This window comes from Thalia democratica, chromosome 7 (genome assembly GCF_965202585.1).
Source record: "Thalia democratica chromosome 7, ktThaDemo2.hap1.1, whole genome shotgun sequence".
In the NCBI taxonomy this organism is placed as follows: domain Eukaryota; kingdom Metazoa; phylum Chordata; class Thaliacea; order Salpida; family Salpidae; genus Thalia; species Thalia democratica.
This window is the reverse complement of record NC_139171.1, coordinates 61,641,255-61,664,205: the sequence shown is the minus strand read 5'-3', so window position 1 is coordinate 61,664,205 and position 22,951 is coordinate 61,641,255. Positions and strand designations below refer to the sequence as shown.

General features: G+C 25.7%; 1 protein-coding gene across 1 annotated transcript; it reads right to left on the bottom strand.

The window, feature by feature from the left end:
• Positions 1-1,058: 1,058 nt before the first annotated feature.
• Positions 1,059-8,190, bottom strand: LOC145840255 (parkin coregulated gene protein-like). The gene is made up of 5 exons (XM_082947445.1): positions 8,052-8,190; positions 7,438-7,572; positions 5,141-5,312; positions 2,127-2,276; positions 1,059-1,548 (listed from the first exon to the last, which is right to left on the bottom strand). The coding sequence occupies exons 1-5, from the start codon at positions 8,130-8,132 to the stop codon at positions 1,388-1,390; spliced, it is 699 nt and encodes a 232-aa protein (XP_082803571.1). The 5' UTR covers positions 8,133-8,190; the 3' UTR covers positions 1,059-1,387.
• Positions 8,191-22,951: the final 14,761 nt, after the last annotated feature.

The window sequence follows — 22,951 nt, the reverse complement described above, 5'->3', positions numbered from 1 at the left end:
TAAATACATTTTACAACAGATCAATGTTCCTTTAATGCATCAGGAAATCGCAGAAAATTCACCAGAATTGAGCCTTCAATTTGAAAATAAAACGTTTGAAATGAATAACGAGTCCCATAGTTGAAATTTTAAATATATAAACTTATTTTTCTATTGTTTAAAACAACTTTAAGTATTGATAATATTGTTCTAGGAAAGTATATGGTTCATTGACGCTTGAAATGGTTTTAATGTTTAATATATTGCTGCAAATAAAATCATACTTTTATCTATGCTTAAAGCAAATTCATAAACAATTTCAAACTATTTTTCGTGGTTTCTATCAAAACCAAAACAGCTGTTTAAAGTCTTGTAAATTATTTGAACTTGAGTGAATGTGTTAACTTTTGAGTTTTGACTGAAACTTAAGTTTTTTTCTTAAACAAAATTCTTAGCTAACTTACTTTATGAGGCTTACTTATTTCTTATTAATCTTTGTTTTATTTAAAAGCATATTAAAGATAACTTAAATTTTGTTTAATCAAATCTTTTGGAGGAGAAACTTGTAGTGCGATTACTATTTGTTTTTTTTTTCGTTTTTATAATAAATTACAAACAAAGTTTTAAGATTTATAGGTACTATGGACGACTTATTCAAGTTCAGTTTATTTATAAGAACTTGAATTATATCTTTAAAAACTACAAATTTAAGTCGTTATTGAATATTATATTTCCAATAACAGTTTTAAAACACAACTTACACTATTTTTATTTAAATGCAGTAACTCGCTTTAAAGTTAGTATTTTATTCTAAAACTTGTGATGTTTAAAGTGGTACTACAAATATAAAGACAAAACTTGCACATAAAAGATAATGAAAATCACAGTTAAAAATAGGATTCATTATTGGTTGTTGAAAATTGAGTTATATGAGTTGAAATATTCTTTAAATTATTAAAAAAATAATATGATATACAAAATTTGTTTTATATAAAAATAAACTATGCAAAGTAAATAAAAATGGATTTCTAAAGTAAAATGTAAAGTTTTTAAACATATTAAAAAATTAACTCGTGTAATACTTATTTGAATTTTTTTTTTAAGATGAAAGGACATTTTAAATATCAAACAAAAGAAAACAGTACACATATAAAAGAGTTGAATAAGAGTAAAGTTATTTACAGGGATTATTAATAAGAGAGTTAACTTTTACATATCTAAATTTAAAGTACTAGTTAAAAGAATTTTTTGTCAATATTCAATTATGATAAAGTCGACTGCGAATTTTTTTATAAGAGTTTAAAGTATATTAAAGAGCTAAGAAAGATAACCACAAAAATCATAGAGCTAGTTACAAAAAGGTCAAGAGAGTCATATGAGAGAAGATAATTAATATGAGAGAGGTGAGTTAGTTGAGCATGCAGGACTCGTAGGTGGGGATCATGTACTTGATGTTGATGAAGGCGTCTTCTCCTCCGTGTCTCTCGAACGCCTCTAGTGTCTCGTTTATCAGCTCTCCGATGTTCTCTCTCCTCTGCTGGGAGTAGTCGATGTAGTCTCCCAGGTTCACTGTCAGTTTTAAAATATTTATTAAGATTAATAAGAAAATGAGGTTTAACAATTTAAATTTTTTTAAACTGTGTGTGAACTATCATTTATATTAATTGAAGTCAAACCCTTTAAGTATTTTAAAACTGAACTTTTTTTTTCTAATTTCCAGTAAACTTTGAAGCCACTGTTTATATTATACAAACATTAGAAACTAATTACAAAAGGATTCAAAGATATATAAAAAGTCTTATTTATGTTTTTTTTTTCTTTCTTAAAATACACTTCTTTGTTGGTTGCTAGTTTTTTATCATATTACAAAATTCAGTTTTATCAACTAAAAACTATACAAGCTTTCAGACTTTTTTTAATTATTTCTGTAATAGCATATGTAACTTAATATCAAAAATTTATTAAAAGTTTTTGTGTAAACCATTAAGTATAAAAACAAAGAACTAGCACTTCTTGATATTTTTTTGTATTATTATTTTATTTAAAAATTTAAGTTTGTACATTTTTCGAATTTTTATTGTTATTTGCCTAATAACTCTTTTAATACTATCACAACAATTAATTAAATCATACAAACAATTGCTAACAGTTGTTGTTTTTGAAAATGTTGAGTATGGGAAGTATCTGTCTGTAGTAGGGAACAAGAGCTTCTCCAATGCACTCTCCAGAAACAACAAGATGTTGTAAAACTTTTAATGCTGTGCAAATTACCGACCTCTTACGTGTGTTGAGTGCGTCTGTGTGTAAAATTTAATATTTTATATTGAATAAAGTAAACTATTAGTTTTATTTGTTGTTTTAAGAACCTCTTATATATAGTAACTGCGTCTTACATGAGGAAAACTGATTTATTTTTAAATCAAATTAAACTAATACCAAACCATAATTAATTGATTTAAGATTCAATCACAATCTGTAGAAAATAAAAACACAAAAATAAAGTTAGTTGTATTGTTTTAAAAACTATAACATAAAAACAAAAATAAACTTGAGGATAAAAAAAAATTAAACTTTAGCAAAGTGAATAATTATATAATTTTGCATAATTACTGTTCCATGCATTGTTTATAAAACTAAAAATTTAAGTAAAAAAAATCCTTTAAACTTTCATCTTTAAATTCAACTTCTTATCAGATATAAAACTACAAAATGAAAACCTCGCTTTAAAAAATAAATTTGTTATCTTAAACATTGATACGTTTTTTAAAATATTCTTAAACATGCAAATTTCACCTAACCAACATTAGGAAGAATAACATAATTGTGAGAAAAGTACTTAAAATAATCAACTTGTACTTGACACAAAACAAATAAACCACAGAGTACTATCAGTTATAAAACTTTTAATTAGCTGCAATGTTTTTGCAGAAAATTAAGTGGAATTTATATAAGTATGTTTAGTATGTTTGAGTACTTTTTTTTAGTAAGCTTAATTATAAAAGACTATAAAAGTATAAATATACATTTTTTAGTGTACGACAAAATACTTAAAGTATTTTGCTATATAAAACTTAACATTTTAGTTTTTAAAAGGTTTAGCTGTTTTAAATATAAAATTTACACTACTTTAAAAATTGATTAAATTTTTCTACAATTAAACTAATCATTTCAAAAATAATTTCACAAAAATTATAACGAGAATAGCTAATCTTTTTTTGATTGCTTTTTTTTTTTATGGTTTTTCTTTGAACCACATGTGAAAGTTTTATAGCTTGATGTTAAAGTAAAAATATGCTTACAATCGGGTATTTCTAACAAAAAAAAACAATATTATTAAACTTTATGACTTTATAGTAACTTCAGTTTAAAACATACTGTATTAAAATCTAAACGGATATAAGGCACTTTTTCACGAATTGATCTTAATTAAAATACTTTTAGCTTGGTTAGTAGTTGCTTTTACTGAATTTAAAAAATCAAATCAGTTTTTGAAATATAGGGTAAAAGATTAGAAAATTCAATAGGTTCCTTATGGAAAAGTCAAACTTATAAGACAAAAAAATGAATATTTCAATAGAAATTTATCTTCTCCTACAGTTTTAAACAATTGCTCTAAAACCTTATCAGTCTATATTAATTTAACATTTAATCTTATCTTAGAGTTTTTTTTTTAAATTTTGAGTAAAATTTGTTTTTTTTTCTGTAAAAATATTAACCTTTTTCTTTTCTTTGCAGTCACAAAATGCTTGTTTTGTAAAATATTCAAATAATTAATCTAAAATATTTTTACTATTCTGCATGGAAAATTAGAAAATTTGAGGCCAATTGTTTAATAAAATAAAGGATAAGATATACTTTAAGTAAAATTTTTTTGTTTCATATAAATTGACACTAAAACAATTATGGGACTTATATTTGTATCAAAAAGCCTATATAACAAATGCTAATTTAAGTTTTATATTATTGAAACACTGGCTTATATATAATATATTGTATTTAGCTTACAAATAAGAGCCAGTATAAAAACAAGCCCCGTTATACCCTTAATCAAAATATTATACTTAACTTAAAAAAAATACTATTAATTCTAAATGAAAAATACAGCACTTGTTTTAAAACACTACGAAAGTGCTTATTATGTTTGAATTATACTTGAAATATAACATGAAATATACATATTAAAATTTACTAACTTTAAAGGAACTGACCAATTAAGAAATTAATACTGAATAACTTTGTTTTAACTTTATTTCTGTTGTGATTTAAACAAACTCTGAGAAAAACCTAAAAATTTAAAGCTTTATAATTTTTTTAATGTAATATATAGACTAATATATAGACATTTTTTATAATATATAGACTATAAAAAAAATTAAAATATTGTACAACTAGTACGATGTATTTTTAACTTTAATGAGTTTATAAAAAATTCAAACAGACACAAAATTAAACTAGTGTCAAATTATTCAGTTTTCTTGGGTAGAGATTAAGGTTTTACTTTATTTTGATTATAATTTACATGAAATATATACTGAGATGGTTTATGTGTGTTTTATAATTGGATTCATTAACGATTGCAAGATAAAAAATCTCTAAAAACAAGCTTGTAATAATAAAACAATCTCCAATTGTTTAGTAACTTAACTATATTGTAAAACTACAAACTAGCCTAAAGTGAGCCAAAAAATATAGGTCGCTACTTCTACATAGCTTATAATGTTTAATACAAATAGATAACTACTTTGATAAAGTTGCTTTATGATTAATAGTAGAATATATGATAATGATAGCACAAAAATTATAAAAATCATGTTAGTATTTAAGAATATTAAATTCTCAAAACAGCAGCTATAATAATTTACCAAGTCTTACTTTTTAACAGACACAGATTTTCGTCTGACCTAAAACTCTTAGTTAAGAGTTGCAACTGGGTTAACTTTTCACAAACGACTATAAATACAACCGACAGAAAACAATAATATTAAACTACTTGTGTAATTTTCTAAGGGTACTACAATTTATAAAAAAAAAACATTTTTATCGGCTAAACAGCTGACATCTAAATAATAACAAAATAAAAAACTACAAAAAAAGATCGTTTGAACATTAGGTCTTTGTAGAATAAAACAATAATAGTCATTATTAAGGATGTAGAACGAACTTTTAATGGGGATGATTAGTTGGGGAATGACGGGCAATATTTTAGAGCCCCCGTGTTCCAGCATATCGTGGACACCCTGCCTGGCGAAGAACTCCCACGGGTGAGCAGTTTCGCACAATCCGTCAAAGAACAGCGGCAGGTAGTGGTGGTAGTCCAACTTCTCTATCTCCACCTAGTGGTACAGAAAATAGTTTGTTAAATTTGAAATTAATTTGTATTAAAATTTTTTTAATTAAGCAAATCTTTGTGGTAATTGTTTTAGTGTTAGTTCATAACCAAAAGCAGTATTGATACATGTAATTAGCGGTAAACTAATATTAATTGATTAAGATTTAATTAATAACTTTTTGTTAACACCTTTGAAACTACTGACTTGATCAAAAAGATTTTTTTAATTGATTTTCATTACATTTTTTATTATTATTTAGGAAAAAAGTAGGTTTGCAGATTTTATAAAATACATTATACTTTAGTTTAGACTTATTTGTTTTAAATTAAAAAAAAAATTACAACTCAAAAGATGTTTGTTTATTTTTACTTAAACTAATACAATCTTTTTAAATGTAAAAAACTCAACTATTGCAGTTATTTATCCAAGTAAATAAGTGAAAGTATACTCTTATGAAGTAAAACAGTTTGCTAATAGCTAAAAAAGTTTTTTTTTTATTTAAATAGAGGTACTTTTTCTAATACTTATTTTTGATAAAGAAGCTTTAAAGCTTAGGTGGAAAATACAAAGAATTAAACGTGTAGACCAGGATTTCCCAAAATGAACAATAAAACGCCCATTTGTTAGCATGGATGTCAGTGGCTGTTAATTAGTAAGTTGGGAAAAAAACTAACCAAACAAAGTTTTATAACTTATTTATAGCAATACGGCAACAACGTTTCGACACTACCTTAGTAGTTATCAAAAAAAAATCTTTGCAAAAGAACTAAAACTATATAACAGGTAAACTAACAAAATATATACATTTAAACATTAAAATTATATGGTACACTAAAGTTAAAAGACTAATATTTATACATAATAAAAAGGTATAAACGTTTAATGAAAAATTCTTAATGTGTGGGTAATACCCGTTTTAATTAACTGTTGGTTTGAAATTGGATTATAACGTTTAATTATTATTGCTTCACTGTTCAAGTCTTAAGTTTACTTCTAAACTCTTTTTAAAAATGTAAGTAAATGTTTGTGGTAATACTTCTAATGTCAATTCTTAATCGAAAGTATTTATTGAAATACATATATTTACAAAAGAAACGAAAATAGGTAATTTAGTAGTAAAGGAGCAATATATAATAAATGGGCGATTTTCTTTAAATATCTACAAAGGGGGCGTTTATGAAAATGAGTTTGGGAAACAGTGACGTAAGCAAAAAAAATACTTAACTAAACGTAATACATTAATAAACTTTTATTAAACTTATGGTTTTTATTAAACTTCTAACTTTTATTAAAAACTTTATAAATTTTAAGCTTAAAAGCTTATTTGAAAGTTTTGAAAACTTATTTCTTTTCAAAATAGATTATATAGAAATGAGTGCATAAATAAGACATCACAACAATCTAACACTAAATTATTCATTGAATTGTAAGAAAAAAAACTGAAAATTAGCTTGTATTCCTATCATTTATGCACGTCATCTTTTAAACAATTGTAGCTTTTATTATACTGCTTAAAAATGATAAAAAAATAATTTTGTTGCAAACATTTTTTTTCTTTGAGTTTGTTTTACTATGAAAAATGAACTAAACTGTGAAATTAAAAAAAATTATAAAAGGTAGTAAAAAAATATTTAGTTGACTTTTAGAAAAAATAATAAAATATTGAAGCTACCAAAAAATTTAAAAAGTCTAAATACTCTAAAAATTTTGTAAGAATAGTCTATTTATTTTTAGGTTTAATTACTCTTAGACTAAACATTTTCAACTTACAACTATAAAACTTATTGAAAACTAAGACAAACTATAAACAATAAATAAATTTGCTAATTAAATTTTAATACCCAATATTTTTTATAAATAACTAAAATAAAGTTTACTTTTATGCAACAGAAGAAAACCTGAGCAAATTTTAGTATTTTTTATTACAAAATAAAACAATAAATACAATAATCACTAAAATTTGCACAAAAGGTTTATGTTTGTAGTAATTATAATGTATAATTATTTACAAGCAATATGTGTATATTTAGTATCAAGTTGTGTTTTCTGCTATAACATTGTTAGTTTTATAAATCTAAACCAAAAGAAGAATATGACATTTGTTTTCACAATTTAAAAACTGAATAACCTTCCATGCAATTCTGTTTCCTTTGGTGTCGTGTTCAAGAGCAATTGGAAAGTCTCCTCTTTCGTAAAACTTTCTGAATGAAGTTGCAACTATTGGCCTCTGTTTGAACGCACCTGCTACTGGTGGGTTGGCTAGCTGTGAGGTTAAATAGTTTTAAAAATTGTTACATGGCATATGATACTTTACTTAGAAAAGCAATTATATTTTTTATGCTTATAATAAATTATCATACACATATAAATACATATAAAAAAGTTCCAGCTGTGGAAAGTAATTGTTAAAAGTTTAGTAGAAAACATGAAAAATTATACTTAATATAGAAAATAAGAGTAATTTTCAGTATATATGTAATAATTAAAGTTAACTCCTATATTTTATAAACAAAAGTAATAATACTATTGATCAGTGAAAAAATTAGTGTTCATTTATTAATTTTTAATGATTTGAAATAAAAATAGAACTTTGAACCTTCTTTATAAAAACTTATATAAACTATATAAAACTTCTTGTAAACGTTGTTAGCATTTTTATTTTAAATACTTGTCAAATTTTTAGTATCATTAATTCATTAACTAACTATTTTAAGGACTAACATAGCTCTAAAATAAACAAACCTTGGTGTTTTGTTTTCCTGATCTGATGGAGAAGCCTTCCACCTGCTTCTCAGAAGCACGTCTGTAGGCTGTTGCTGACATTTTGACTAAAAGCTCCTAACTAGTGCACACGGCAAACTATCTTATAACAAACCCCTGTTTATACTGAATTTAGTTTGTGTTACAGAAGTTTGGATAATTTACAGGATTGTAGTTACAAAAGCTTGTAACAAGACAAAGACTAAAATATAATAGTTAAAAGTGTACTTTTATTGTAACTTAAAGAAACTTTATTTAGTAAAACTTTGCAGAATTAATTATGTAACTTTGTCTGATTTAACAAACTATTGTAATAGTTCAAAAGCATATATCAAAAAAATAACATTTGTTATAGTACAAACTCCAATTAACTTTTCTTTTTTTTTTAGTTATTATGAGATAGATTACTCAGCTAAATCTTTTAAGCAAACAATTTGAAGCTATTCTTTACTTAACACCTTTAGTCATTTGAAGTAATTATAAACAATTTTGAGCTTATTTTATTCTAAAGGTGGTCGGCAAAGAAACAAGCTTTTTTTTCTGGACTTAAAAAAGAACTAAATTCAAGTATTGAAAATAGTCTATCAGGATTTTTTATTAAAAAAAAACATACACATTTTTACTTGAATTTATAGTAGTTTTTCATGTGTATAACATTTTTTCAACAACTTTTGAATGTTTTCCTAGTCACCTATAAAGTATCAACTACTCAACAACTATAAGCTGCTTAAACGTAGTTAATAAACTTCAAAAAAAAAACTGAGATTCAATAATTTGAATGAATCACTTTATGGCAGTGATTCCAAAAGTAAATCTGAGAAAATTTCCCTTTAACAAAAGTTTTTTTTATAGAAACTTTATCTTCATTAATATATTTATTCAAAAACAAACTATTGACCACTTTGGAAAACCTTTTCATCTAAATTTTGAAACTGATTTCAATTTATTTGAGCATTTTGAGTGGATACGATTTTATATACATAATTACTTTTTTTTAAGATATGGTTTTATATTTATTTTTTTAATTAATTTTTTTTTTATACCTTATAGTTTTGTATGAAAAATTCTATATCTAATAAAGTGTTTAGGTATAACCTTACTTTATCAACAAAATTTTGTCAAGTCAACTTTATCAACAAAATTTTGATGAGACCACTTGAAATATTGAGATCTTAAAAAGGACCGGCCTTAAAATAAAAGTAAAAATAAAGAAAATATTACTGACTTTTAAAACTTACGAAAAAATGTTATATAAAAAATTTATTCAAAATTGTAATTAAGGGCATAGGAAAGGTATATCACTTTTTACACAATTTGATCTTACTTTATAGAACTTTAAGTAAGTTGCAAGTTGATTTTTGCAAACTTTTTTAATTCTAAATATTTTTAAAGAATTAGCAGGTCACAGTTGGAGGCAACAATAGGTTGCTTAAGAGAGGCGCAAACTAAAACAGAAAATAAAAACTATTTCACTAAAAACTATCTCCTCCTAAGCTTTGCAGACAAATACCGCAAACTTTCAGGAAATGTTCCTAGCAGTATTTAGAAAACTCTGTTGTGAAGATTTTTTTAATAGAAAAATAAGAGTTTTATGTATAAAATAAACAAAAAAACTGCTAAGTTTTTTTCTAAACATTTTTATTGTTTAACTTTTTAATACTTCTTAAAACAGAATTTTCTGAATACTGCAAGGAACATTTTCTGAAAGTTTGAGGTATTTATATCAAAAAACGTAGCAGATAGTTTTTTATAGAAATGTTTTTTTTTTATGCTTTTAGTTTGCCCTTCCCATAAATAAACCTTTTTTTGCCTCTGACTTTGACCTGCTATATCTCAATATTTATTTGAATTTTAGAAATCTGAAAAAAGCAAGTTGTAGTTTAGTTAAAACTCCATAAAATAAGATCAAATTGTAAAAAAAAAGTAATTTACCCTTCCCATGTCCTTAAATAAATTTAAGCTAAAGTGTAACTTTATGAATTCAATGTAATACAATTTTTTAAATGTTAATTTTTTTAAAGCTGTCATTTATATTTTATTTTTTATAATTACAATTTTACTAAAGTAAAATAAAATTAAGTATATAACTTAACATAATATTACAAAAATATTATAAGAAAGCAACCTAGTTTGAAAACATATACATAATATTTGTATACAATTAATCTTCAAGTAAAATCTACTATAAGTTAACATAAAAGTCTTTTGGGCATAAAAGTCAGCCTGAGCTAACAGAGCTAAACCCTGGATTTAAATAAGTTATGAGGTAAGCTAACGATAACAGTTAAAACTGACTGATGAGTTTTAATAAAAACAAAACCCAGGTCTCAGTCTACCCAAAGCTTCAAGTCTGGTGATCGCAGTGGTATGATCAAACTTTTATGTCTGAAAAGAAGCCTTAGACTAAAAATCATATCCAAGTCAGCCTGAATTTTGCTAAGAAAATCAAACAAGTCTGAGTTAGTCATTATTATTTCTAATTTCAAACTAGCCTGAGACCCAACAGTCAGTTGCTTGCTTTATATTGGGGTATGCAAACTGTAGCCTGCAAAAATAAAGTTTGTAACTTGCAACATACTTTTTAGTTGTAAAACAACTATTGTAACAAAATCAAGTTCAAGATTTTTTATAATTGAAAATTTACATACATGCTCCTTTTTTGCTTTTGATCTAAATTGCAGGCCATATCTTGATCATTTCTAACAATGGTTGATGTTTTGATTTCATTTAAGGGCATAGGGGGTCCACCTTGATTTTTACAATTTGATCTTATTTTATAGAGTACTATCTGAGCTATCAGAAAATTTTTATCGCTTGAAAAAATTAAAAATATTCTTTTAGATATAACAATCAAAGTCCTCAATAGGTTCCTAATGGAAGCACAAACTAAAAACGCAAAAAAAAAAGACCATTTCACTAAAAGTCTATCTCCTCCTACATTTTTTTGGGCAATCTTCTTCAAATTTTCACAGAAAGTGTATTATTAAATTTTAAAGAGATTAATTGCAGAAATCTTTTGAACTTTAAAAAATAATTTTTGTATAAAAAAAACATTTTTGTTTTTTTTAGCTAAAACTTTTATTATTTAATATTTTATAAATACCAAAACTCAAAGTCTTTTAAAATATAAAAGGAAAGTTTCCTGAAAGTTTGAGGTCTCTAGCTTAAAAAATGAAGAAAAAGATAGATTTTTAGTGATTTTTTAAATTTGCAAAAAACTGACTCCAAAAAATAAACTGTCCATTTTTTTGTAACGAAAACTTTTTATAAAAATTGCAATGTCTGAAAACTTAAATAAGACTTTTTATTCTATAAAAACTTGCTTTTAGTTTGTACTTCAAGCTTTCATATAAGATCTAATGTTATTTTGTTTAAAATGATTAAAAAAATGTTTGACCCCCTCTATACCCTTTAGTAAGGCATAAAGGGGTAAAAGCAAAAATTAGTTAAGGTATTTTATAAAAGTTTAAAATATAAAACTTATTTCAGTCTTTTTAGAGTACAACAGGTTTAATTAAATTTTGAGATTAAGTTATTTCTATAGAAATTGTTTGATGCAGAAACACATTTGAAAAAAATATATTCAGAAACTCCAAACTTCACTAAAAAAATACTTTGATACAATTTTTGAGATAAAGACCTAATCATCTAAAAAAAATTCCTCAAAAAGTTTATAATACTTGTAGTTTAAGAACTTTTGAAAAATTTATAAAAATTGTATACAAAAAAAACAGAGTTGTTATAAATAGTTAGTATCAAGAGCCACAAGTGTTGGGTCCAAAACTAAACTATAAAATCCAAATTTTGAACCGCTTGTACCTTGCTGATTTATAGTAAGGTATGATTATAAGCTTGTTGTAGTTTATTAAACGACAAAAATAGATTCTCCAATTATTTGGTCCCTAGGATTATTTGGTGCACAAAGAACCTTTTGTTATTGTGGCACACACCATGGATACCTTTTAATGTATTGTCCAGGGCTTATAAGAGTTTCAACACAAAGATGTATAATAAAATGAATCAAAAATTAATCAAAAACTCCTGAACTAAAATTATTAGATATTACTAGTGGAATTACTGGAGAAATTCTATGAATGGCCACCCTGATGTAACAAATGATATAAAAATCATGACTTTATTTTTAAAGATGAACTTCAATAAAATTTTCGACTAAACATACAAGTAAAAATTAGTACAGAAATTTAAGCAATGTAATCAAGTGTAAGATTAGCTAAGCAAATTTATAGGCTTTTTAATAAAAACTATGCAATTGATCTAATCACAAACAAATAAAATTTACAGCCTAATTAATTAACATATAATAAAGATTTTTTTTTTTAATTTACAGTTAAATTAACTTAAATAAACCTTATTTTAATGTCTAAAAGTTTACAACAGTAGCTGATAGAAACTTTCATAATATACTACTTCAAGTGAATTTCCTAAGAAGTATTTGTTTTGTTATTTGTTTCAATTAAACTTTGTCACATTTCTCAATCAACAAGCTTGTAGTACCAACAAGTTGCTAGGAAATACTAATTTGTACTTTTAAGTTTTACTTTTTCAAGCCAGGTAAGCCATTTATAGATCAGCTCAGCTTTTTTAACACGAAACTTTAATCTACATGTAGCGTTGTTTTACCACGATAATTGACAACAAGTATTAACAGTGAACTTCGATTAACATATGCACTGAAAAAAGGTTTGTATCAGATATTGTTGAAAAATGATTAAAGCTTTTTTGATATTAAGTGACCACGATATTTTATTAATCCTTTACCACCATACTTAATTTAAATATTTTAAAAACAAAATTTATTTATAATAGAATGTTAATTAGTAGTTAATTTTTAAAAGTGACTATTAATATTGTATGATAATGTTTTGTCATAAAAGACTACTAAACAAATAAAGTTTAAAAAATTCTTTTTTTTTATTAACAGTATACTGAACAAAGTATTACATATCAAACAGTTTATTTACTAAAATATACATTCGCACATCATGGAACAACACTTCTTAAAATACGTTTACACTTTTTTTTATTTATACTCGTAAAAACATTGTAGAACTTAAATATTCATGCCGTAGTTTGTCAACCCCTATTTTAAAGGTAAAAAGTCGTCAGTTTGTTAAAACAGTCCTTGCAGTTGTTACGCATCAGTGCAATTATGCTCTTCTAACCCGGTCAACCTTTGCAATTCTATTATAGTATGACGTCATGAATCAATACACGGCAAACGTTAACATCAACTGGTGTTAACTTTTAAAACCATTGAGTTGTCAAACTTAACATCATCGTAACATTGACATTTCAATTTGAAAACTGCTAACAATAATGTTTTGCCGAATGCAGTTAATTTAATCTTCATTACTGTATTTTAAAGTTTGCACATTAAAGGCGCTGTGTGTACATTAGAGCTTTACTGTGTACATTGTAGCTTTTCTGTGTACATTAAACCAATTGGCATAATATCATTTTATTGAACAACAAAAAACGATCAAAAAGTTTGATTCTAGGACATGGTGCACAAAAAACTTGGTTATTAAGTCAAAAGTTACGAATACCTTTTAACGTAGCAAGAGATTCTATGTGCAGTGTGCACTTAGAGTTTCTTTACAAAGCAAACGTTGAATTAAGCTTATTTAAGTTTGTACCAAATTTGAGTTCATCAAAATTATATTTCAATGGTAAACACTTCGTTTCTAAATTCAAAACGACTGGCGATTTAATACTGCAAAATGTAATTGATATGTACTTCATCATTTTTTCGCAAAGTTTGCTCATTAGAGCTTTTTTGAGTAAATTAGAGCAGTGGTCCAACTAGTGTGCAAAGAAGTTTTTTTTTAGGTCATGAAACTTTTAGGGTGCACAAAAAAATATTACGTTCGGTTTTTTATTTATTTGTATTTTATAACTCTCGGATGTCAACGCTAAATAATTTAAAAAGTTTTCAGCCCAGAACTTTAGGACTAAACTTGTATTAGTAAGTTTTATAATTAAAGAAACTAAAGTTTTCTGTCTAAAACCAAAACTAAATTAAGCATGCATATGTTTTTAATGAATTTTTTTAGCTGAATCCAGAAACAGAGACTGTGTGTATTAAAGCAGTTGTCTTCTCAACGTGCACCCGTGCCCACTAGTTTGCATAGAATTTTTTTTTTCGGGTCACCTAAAAATTGCAAAGTTATTAAAGATTTTTCTTTTATTTTTCTGCTACAGGCGATATAGTTAAAGGTTAAAGCCCTGGTAATTTTTTTTTAGTTGTTGACTATTTCGCTAATTAACTAAATGCAGGGCGCTAAGACTGCGGCCCGCTTAGGCTAAACGTGAAATCATACCGGCCAAACCAAAAAATTTTTACACTTTTAATGTTTGTAATAAAAAAAAGGTTTCAGGCCTAACTTAGGGAAAGTACTAAATTATTTTAAATATTTTCGGGATTGCATTGAAAAGTAAACGTCGCTTTGTCTAACAACTAGCGGTGCACTTAATTAAAACTTTGGCTGTACAGATTTCTTTTTTGGAGTTCAGTTTAATTATCATTTATATATTATTAATTATTTAATGTAATTTTATTTCAAACACTTAAATCAACTGGTTATCCGATAAAAATCACTCTGACCCATTATTGATAAGAAATTTCAATCCAGAAATTCGTAACTTAAAAAAAAAATTGGGAAAAATTAATCCAAAAATAATCATTATTATAGCAAAGATATATGATGTGAAACTTGGGATCTTTTGCTAAATAAAAAATTAAAGAAACATGGTTGTCGTTCAACTCCACCTGATTTTTTTATCGATAATTTTTTATAATATGTGTTTTAATAACTGGACAACTTCGTTATAGTGCTTTAATTTCTAGTAAAAACATAAAAGATAGTTTATTTTTTTATTTTTATGATTTATACATTTGATAATAAAATATATTTTTTCATTGTTAAGAAGTAATTTTGTATTAATTAAAAAAAACGTTACTTTAAGTTAATATTAAAAGACTAAGTAAACTCTACAAACAAATGACAGCTTTTAACTCATATTATAAGTATAATTATTTCTATATTTATAAGTATTATAACTTTGTTTTGTTTTTCTGTTTAAATAAAGTTAGAGTTCTTTGAAAACTATATTCATTAATAAGACCTGACAAAAAATAAGATATCTAAGTGATGAAGTTTCATGTGTGGGAAAGTATAAAAAAAAGATTGTTTTTTTAATCAATGTGTTCAACTTATAGTTATCATAAAAATCAAATTTACTAAGTTTAAAATTGTAATAAGTTTTCAAAATAAACCAGTAAAAACAAAAACAAAATATTCTTTTATGTTTAAAACTAGGTTTTCAAAAGCATATTAGTTGTTTAAGTAATTGAGAGAAATTAGAATATCAATCAACATTTATTTTAATCAAGAGATTTAAAGTGTTAGTTGGTGCTTAAGAGATTTATAATATTGTTCAAGCGCTTAACTGCAATGACAAATATAAGTAAATAATTGGTAACTCTGTTTTATTTAATAGTTTCAATTATTAAATCTTAAATGTCAATTACTTTTACTTATATATATATTTTTAATATAAACAACTCATGTACATACATTGTAATAAAAATGATTAACAGATAATGCAAACGAATAAACATAGTTAGACTTAAATTACCACAAAACTAACTTTTTTTTATGTTGCTTGTAATTAATTTTTTTTGTGAATTAATATTTTAACTTTACATAACATGCAAACTTGTTTGTTATATGGCCGTTTACTAGTAAAAAAAGAGTATTCTTAATGCTAAATAGCCTAAATTAAAAGAATCATTCAATAATCTCTAATTTGTTTTTTTATTACTTTTGTAATATTTCTAGTTATACGATTATTTCTTACCCGAAACTGAACAATAAAGTCTATTTTGGGGAACTAAAAAATAAATAAATTTAACTGGATCCGTTAAAGCTTGAAGTTATGTCAGCTGAAGATGCAATGCACTTTTTTTAATGTTCTAATTATTTTCGTTTACCACTAAGTTGTAACAAAATTCGTAACAGGAAGTTAAGTAATCAAGCACACCATGGATTTCTTATTGAAGTTGGACGAACATTTATCACAAAAGCTCAAAGATGATTGCAATCATTTCAACAAATGCGTCAGAGTCCAGCTAGCCAACTTTCAGTCCGAAATACGGTTAAACGAGGCTGAAATCACAAGACTCTACTTCATTGCCGCAGACGGAGTCCAATCTCAGCACAAGCAGACGTGTAAAGTTTTCAAAGACAGCCCGAATTGGTTCGCGGCGCCTGTTCTGGTGCAGGACTTCATAAATATTGTCAACAACATTGAAGAGAGACATATGCGCGAAATAGGCAGTCTTTGCTTTTACAAATTGTCGCTAGTTCGCGAAAAATTGCAAAGCGAGAATTTGCAAGATGTTAACAAGTCCACTTTGCTGGAATGGATATCGCAAGATTAATTTTGATGTTTTTGATGTTACAGGTGTTTATACTTAGTTCTTTTTGTAAAAATAAGTCGGTTCGAATTTTGTAAAAGTTCGTTCATTTTTACATGAGTGCTGTTTTATATTCTGATCATACATTAATTTAGATCATACATTAATGCTTATATTTTCTGTTAAATACAAGTGAGTAATGATTCGTGAAATTTGAATTAGTTCAGCTGTGCTTCTAATTTTGTACGTGTAATCTGCTTTTAATAAATTGCTAAAAAAATTAAAAACTTGCTTGTATTATGTAGTGTTATGAGATTTAATTAAAGTCACCTTATAAATTAAAATAATTGTAGGATGTTTTGCTAAATGAATTAAAGTAAAGTTTTAGCATCATCATTTCCCATCCCAGTTGGTACTTACGAGTTTGAAGAACTATTGAAAGATAATATTTATTAATATCTAAACGTTTAAGTCGTACAGGAAAATACAAAGAGGCAAAACTTAATTGTTGCGTTTTACAGATTAGTGGCTAACATATGCATTACCGTAACACCAAAATATTCTTAGTAGCCAATTTCAAAATAAAAACCGGGCGTCGTAAGTGATTTAAAAAAACTTACTGCATAAAACCAAGCTGACTAAGAAAAAAAAAATAACTGTTAAATACCAAATCTTTTAAAAAAATATAAAACAGGTCTTTTAGATAAGTTAGTTTAAAATTCTCCAGCAATGGTTAAACATAGTCTTCATTACGTTTTAATACAATTATCTAAATTTGAATATCGTGACTAAACATATGTTTTGTGATCATAAACTTACAAATGTAAACGACATCTCTAAGGTTGTTGTAAGCTTTTTTTTATATTAAAAGACTTCTGTGTTGTAATAGTTCAGAGTATCATGTAATTGTTGTTGTCATTATAACGATGAACGTTGAAATAAGTATTATATAAAAGGTTAACATTAAAAGGTGTCCCAAAAGGCTTTTAAATATCAGTTTATGTTAATTATGTAATAGGAAATTATTTTAAAGAAATTAATTAACTGCTTGTCCAATAAAAAAATTCTTCTCTCCTATTATTTATAACGATAAGCGTTGAAAACAAACACTACATAAAAAGTTAATATTGAAAAGATGTCCTAACAGGCTTTTCATTGTTAGTTTAAATTAATCATGTAATTAAAAATTATTTTAAATATATTAATCTACTGGTTGTTTAATATAGTAATTTTGTCCTATTACTTAAACGGACCCATCTTTAAAACCTAGAAATAAGAGACTTGAAAAATTTATATGGAATGTTTAGACAATGGTTTCCCAAACTTTTTTTTTTAATTTCCTAATTTGATCAAATTAAAAATAATATTGCCCCCTCTAACATGAATACCATATAATATACTTAAGACCGTTTTTTTTTGCTCATCATCTGCAACTCCAGAATATCTAGTGTAACTTCCAAAGTTTTTAAATCACCCCCTCCTTTCACCCCTTTACTAATTATTGCCCCCCAACCTACTAAAATCGCATCAGGGGGGGGGGACAACACCGTCAACTTTGGCAAACCCTGGTTTAGATAAAAAAATTAATTTTTATTAAAGCAAGAAATATATAATGTCAAATCTAAGGGTCTTTTATAAATAAAAAATCGAAGAAACATGGTTGTTATCAAACTCCAGCTGGTTGTTCAATTTGCTTGTTTAAATTTTTCATGTAGTATGATTTTTATCAACTTTGTTAATATGCTTTAATTTCTAAAGAAAATGTTTTTTTGTTTATAGATTTGTGCGCTTTATAATAAAACACATTTACTTACGACTCGGAAGTAATTTTGTATTTATTTTATAAGCTTCACTTTGAGTTAGTTTAAAAACTAAGTAAACTCTACAAAGAAACGTCAGCTTTTAATTCATAACAAAAAAATATTATTTTTTAATATTTAACAAACTTTGTATAGTAACTTTATAACTTTGTTTTTGTGTTCAAATAAAGCTAGAGTTCTTTGAAAATTATATTCATTAGTAAAACCTGATAAAAAATTAGATATCAAAGTGATAAAGTTTCATGTGAGGGAAAGTAAAGAAAATAGTTTTTTTAATCAATGTGTTCAACATTTAGCTAAATAACCGCTGAAATAAAATTTACTAACTTTTAAATTGCAATAAGTTATCAAATTAAACCAGTAAATTTAAAACAAAGTATTCTTTTAAATCTAAAACTAGTATTTTAAAATTATTTTATTTGTTTAAATAGTTGAGAGAAATTAAAATCTCAACCGATAGTTATTATAATCAAGAATTGTTCAGGTGTAAGCGGGTCTTTAAAAGTTTTATAATACTATCTATAATAATAACAGAATTGAAAAATATAAGGCAAAATTAAAGAGTTTCAATTACTAAATTTTAAATGTCAAATACCTAAAAGTAAAGGTAATAAAATTAACTAATTTACATATTTTGTAATAAAAATGTGTTTTTGGAAACTAATGTTTCAATAATACAAAGCAGGCAAACTTATTTGTTACATAGTCATTTACTTTGAAAAAAAAGTAACTAGTATTCTTAATGCTAAATAGATTATATTAAAAAAATCATTCAATAATCTCTAATTTGTTTTTTTTTATTACTTTGTAATATTTTTAGTTACGGAATTATTTTTTGCGCAAAACTGAACCGTAACGTTGGTTTGGGAGAATAAAAAGTCAATAAAAGTTGAATTGATCCATTGAAATTTAAAATTGTAAGTCAATCAAAACTATAAGCATTTATTTTTAAATCAAATGTTTATTCATTTTAACTTACCTTAATAATTAAACTCTCAACAGTGAGTTTAGTAATCATTCAAGCATGGATCTCTTCTTACAATTGGATGAGTATTTACAAAAGAAGCTCAAAGATGCTTGCAACGGTTTCAACAATCTCGTCAGAATCCAGCTTGCCACCCATGAATATTCGTACACAAGGCGGTTAAACGAGGCTAAAATCGTAACACTTCTACTTGTCGTTAGAAACAAGATCCAATCTCAGCACAAGCAAGATTGCAACATTTTCAGAGACAGCCCGAACTTTTTTGTGGAGCGTGAACTTTGGCAGGACTTCATAAATATTGTCAACAACATCGAAGCGAGAAGCATGCGCAAAATCGACAATTTTACAGCGTACAAAATGATGCTAGTACAACAAAAATGGCAAAGCGAGAATTTGGAAGATGTTGACAAGCCCACTTTGCTCGAATTAATATCGCAAGATTAATTTTGATGTTTTTGATGTTACAGGTGTTTGTAATGGTGGTACTTTTTATCAATAGGAAGTCGGTACGCTTGTTTGTGAATTTAGTATAAGTTTGCATGTTTTTACATTTGTGCTATTTGATACTCTACTCATATATTCTGTTTTTATATGTTAAATGTTTGATTTAGGATTTCAATTAACTCAATTGTGCTGCTAACTTAATTGGTGTAATCTGCTTTAAATAAATGTCACAAAATTTTTAAAACTTGCTCGTAATATGTAGTGTTGTGAGTTAAAATCATTTCCATCATTTAATTAAAATAACTTTAACATGCCAATGCAAAATTTTAGAAACTCAATATTACATCTCATAAATATCCATCATAGTCTCTACTAACAATGTTAAAGAAAAATTTAAAATAAATTAGTTTTATAAAGTACAAAGATCTGAATAACTATGTCTTATAGGTAAATATAAACAGACAAAAATTTAGTTAGGGCGTTTTAAAGGTTATTCCAGTTAAAGTATTCTACAGCATTAACATTAGCGTAACATCAAAACATTTTCAAATACCAAATAAAAAAAAAACAAATGAGTTGCCGTGAGATTTCTGCATAAAACCAAACTGGTTAAAAAAAATTTAAAAAAATTACTCTAAAACACTAAACTTTTTAAATAAGTATAAAGCAAGTCTTTTAAATAAGTTAGTTTACGGTTCTTTAGCTCTGAAGCAATGGCAAAACAAATTCTTCATAACGTCTTAATGTAATTGTAACTTTAATAAAATACCTTTCAAATAAGTTTAAAACGAATCTATTGAATAAGCTAGTTTACGGTTCTTCACCTCTTTGTCAATGGCAAAACAACTTTCACTACATTTTTAAAGTTTTTTAGCATGAATATTGTGACTAAACCTATGTTTTGTCATCATAAACTTACAAATAAAAATGACATCACAAAAAAAGTAAACTTTTTCTTGTTTATGTCAAAAAAGTTCTGTGTTGTGATATTTCAGCGTACCATGTACTTTTTGTTGTCGTTATAACGGTGAACATTTAAAATAAATACTTTATATAAAAAGTCAGTATTGAAAATATATCCTAACAGGCTTTTAAATGTTAGTTTAAATTAATTATGTTACAGAATATAAAAACTAAATATATTAATCCACTGCTTGTCCAATAAAAAAGTCATTCTGTCCTATTATTCTAAACAGACCAAGATTTAAAACCCAGAAATAAGAGACTTAAAAAAATTCTATGGAAAGTTAAGTTCAATTTTTTTTTATTATAGCAAAAAATATATAATGTCAAACTTAAAGGTCTTTTTCTAGATAAAGAAATAGCAGAAACATGGCTGTATTTAAACTCAAGCTGATTGTTTTATTTATTTACATTTTCTATATAATATGAGTTTTGACAACCTCGTTAATGTGCAGTAATTTCTAACTAAAAAAAAGTTTGTTTATAAACTTGTGCGCATGGTAATAAAACACATTTACTTACGACTCGGAAGTAATTTTTATTTATTTGATAAATTTTACTTTAAGTTAAATTTGTTTAATGTTTTAAGAGAATGTCAGCTGTTAATTTATAATATTAGTTCATTTTACATTTAACCAGTATTACAGTTTTGTTTTGTTTTCGTGTATAAATAAAGCTGGGAGTTCTTTGAAAAATTTATTCATTAATAAGACCTGATAAAATTCTAAATATCTAAGGGTTAAAGTTTCATGTGAGGGAAAAGTACAAAAAATAGTTTGTTTATTTATAAATGTGTTCAACTCATAGTTACCATCAAAATCAAAGTTATTAATTTTAAAATTGCTATAAGTTTTTAAATTAAATCATAAAAATTTAAAACAAAATATAATTTGAATATAAAATTAGTATTTCAAAAGTATAATGCTTAACTAGTTGATTGAGAGACAATAAAATCTCAATCAATAGTTATTTTAATCCAGAGATTTAAAGTGGTAGTTGGTGCTTAAAAAGTTTATAATATTCTTCAAGCGCTTAACTACAATAACAAATATAGTTAAAAAATTCTAAATCTGTTTTATTTAATATATTTCAATTATTAAATTTTAAATGTCAAATATTTAAAAGTAAAGGTAATATAAACAATTTATATACATAAATTTTAGTAATAATGCTAATAATAATAGATTTTTTTTTACAAGTTATTTAGATGTTACCTTAGATGGTTTAGAACCACAACTTCAATAAAATTGTAACCAGTATAGCATCTGTGTTCAGAAATATCTAGCTAGTGTAAAATTACCACAATAATGATGCAAACTAATAAATATTTTTAGATTTAAATAACCACAAAACTAGCATATTTTATTTAATTATTATTTTTTTAAATTAATATTTGAATCGTATGTTTTATAGTTATAAGATTATTTTTAACAAAAACTGAATAAAAAAGATTTTTTTGTGAAAAATAAATGACTAAAAAACTAGCTTAATTCATAAAATCTTGAAGTTATAAGTCGGCTGAAGTTGTAATTCACTTTTAATTTAATTTCTAATTGTTTTCGTTTACCACTAAGTTGTAAAAAAATTCGTAACAGGAAGTTTATTTGTTTATCAAGCACACCATGGATTCCTTCTTACAGTTGGACGAATATTTATCAAAAAAGCTCGAAGATGCTTGCAATGATTTCAACGACTCCGTCAGAATTCAGCTTTCCACTTTTCAGCCCGAAATACGGTTAAACGAGGCTGAAATCACAAGACTCCACTTCATTGCCGCGGACGGGGTCCGATCTCAGCACAAGCTGGCCTGCAAAGTTTTCAGAGACAGCCCGAATTGGTTCGCGGCGCCTGTTCTGGCGCAGGACTTCATAAATATTGTCAACAACGTGGAAGCAAGAAACATACGTAAGATCGAAAATTTTTGCTCGCACAAATTGACGCTAGTTCGAGAAAAACTGAAGCGCGAGAATTTGCAAGATATTGATAGCGAGACCTCGTTCGAGTGGATTTCCATGAGCTAATTTTAGTGTTTTGTATATTTCAGATGTTTATACTTGGTCGTTTTTGTGAAAAATAAGTGTGTTCGTTTGTTTGTGAATTTGTTTAATTTTGTTTGTTTTACATGTGTGCTAATTGATACTCCGCTTATATAATCTGTTAAATATAATTTAAATTTTTGACTTATGATTTTAATTAATTCAATTGTGCTGCTAACTTAATACGTGTTATC

What these genes read in the sequence shown, in the direction of transcription:
- LOC145840255 (XM_082947445.1), bottom strand. Translation starts at nt 8,132, where the DNA reads ATGTCAGCAACAGCCTACAGACGTGCTTCTGAGAAGCAGGTGGAAGGC. An exon ending in ACTAATCATCCCCATTAAAA is followed by an intron (nt 2,277 to 5,140) that starts GTTCGTTCTACA and finishes TTTTACACACAG; the next exon opens with ACGCACTCAACACACGTAAG. An exon ending in CATTTTCAAAAACAACAACT is followed by an intron (nt 1,549 to 2,126) that starts GTTAGCAATTGT and finishes TAAAACTGACAG; the next exon opens with TGAACCTGGGAGACTACATC.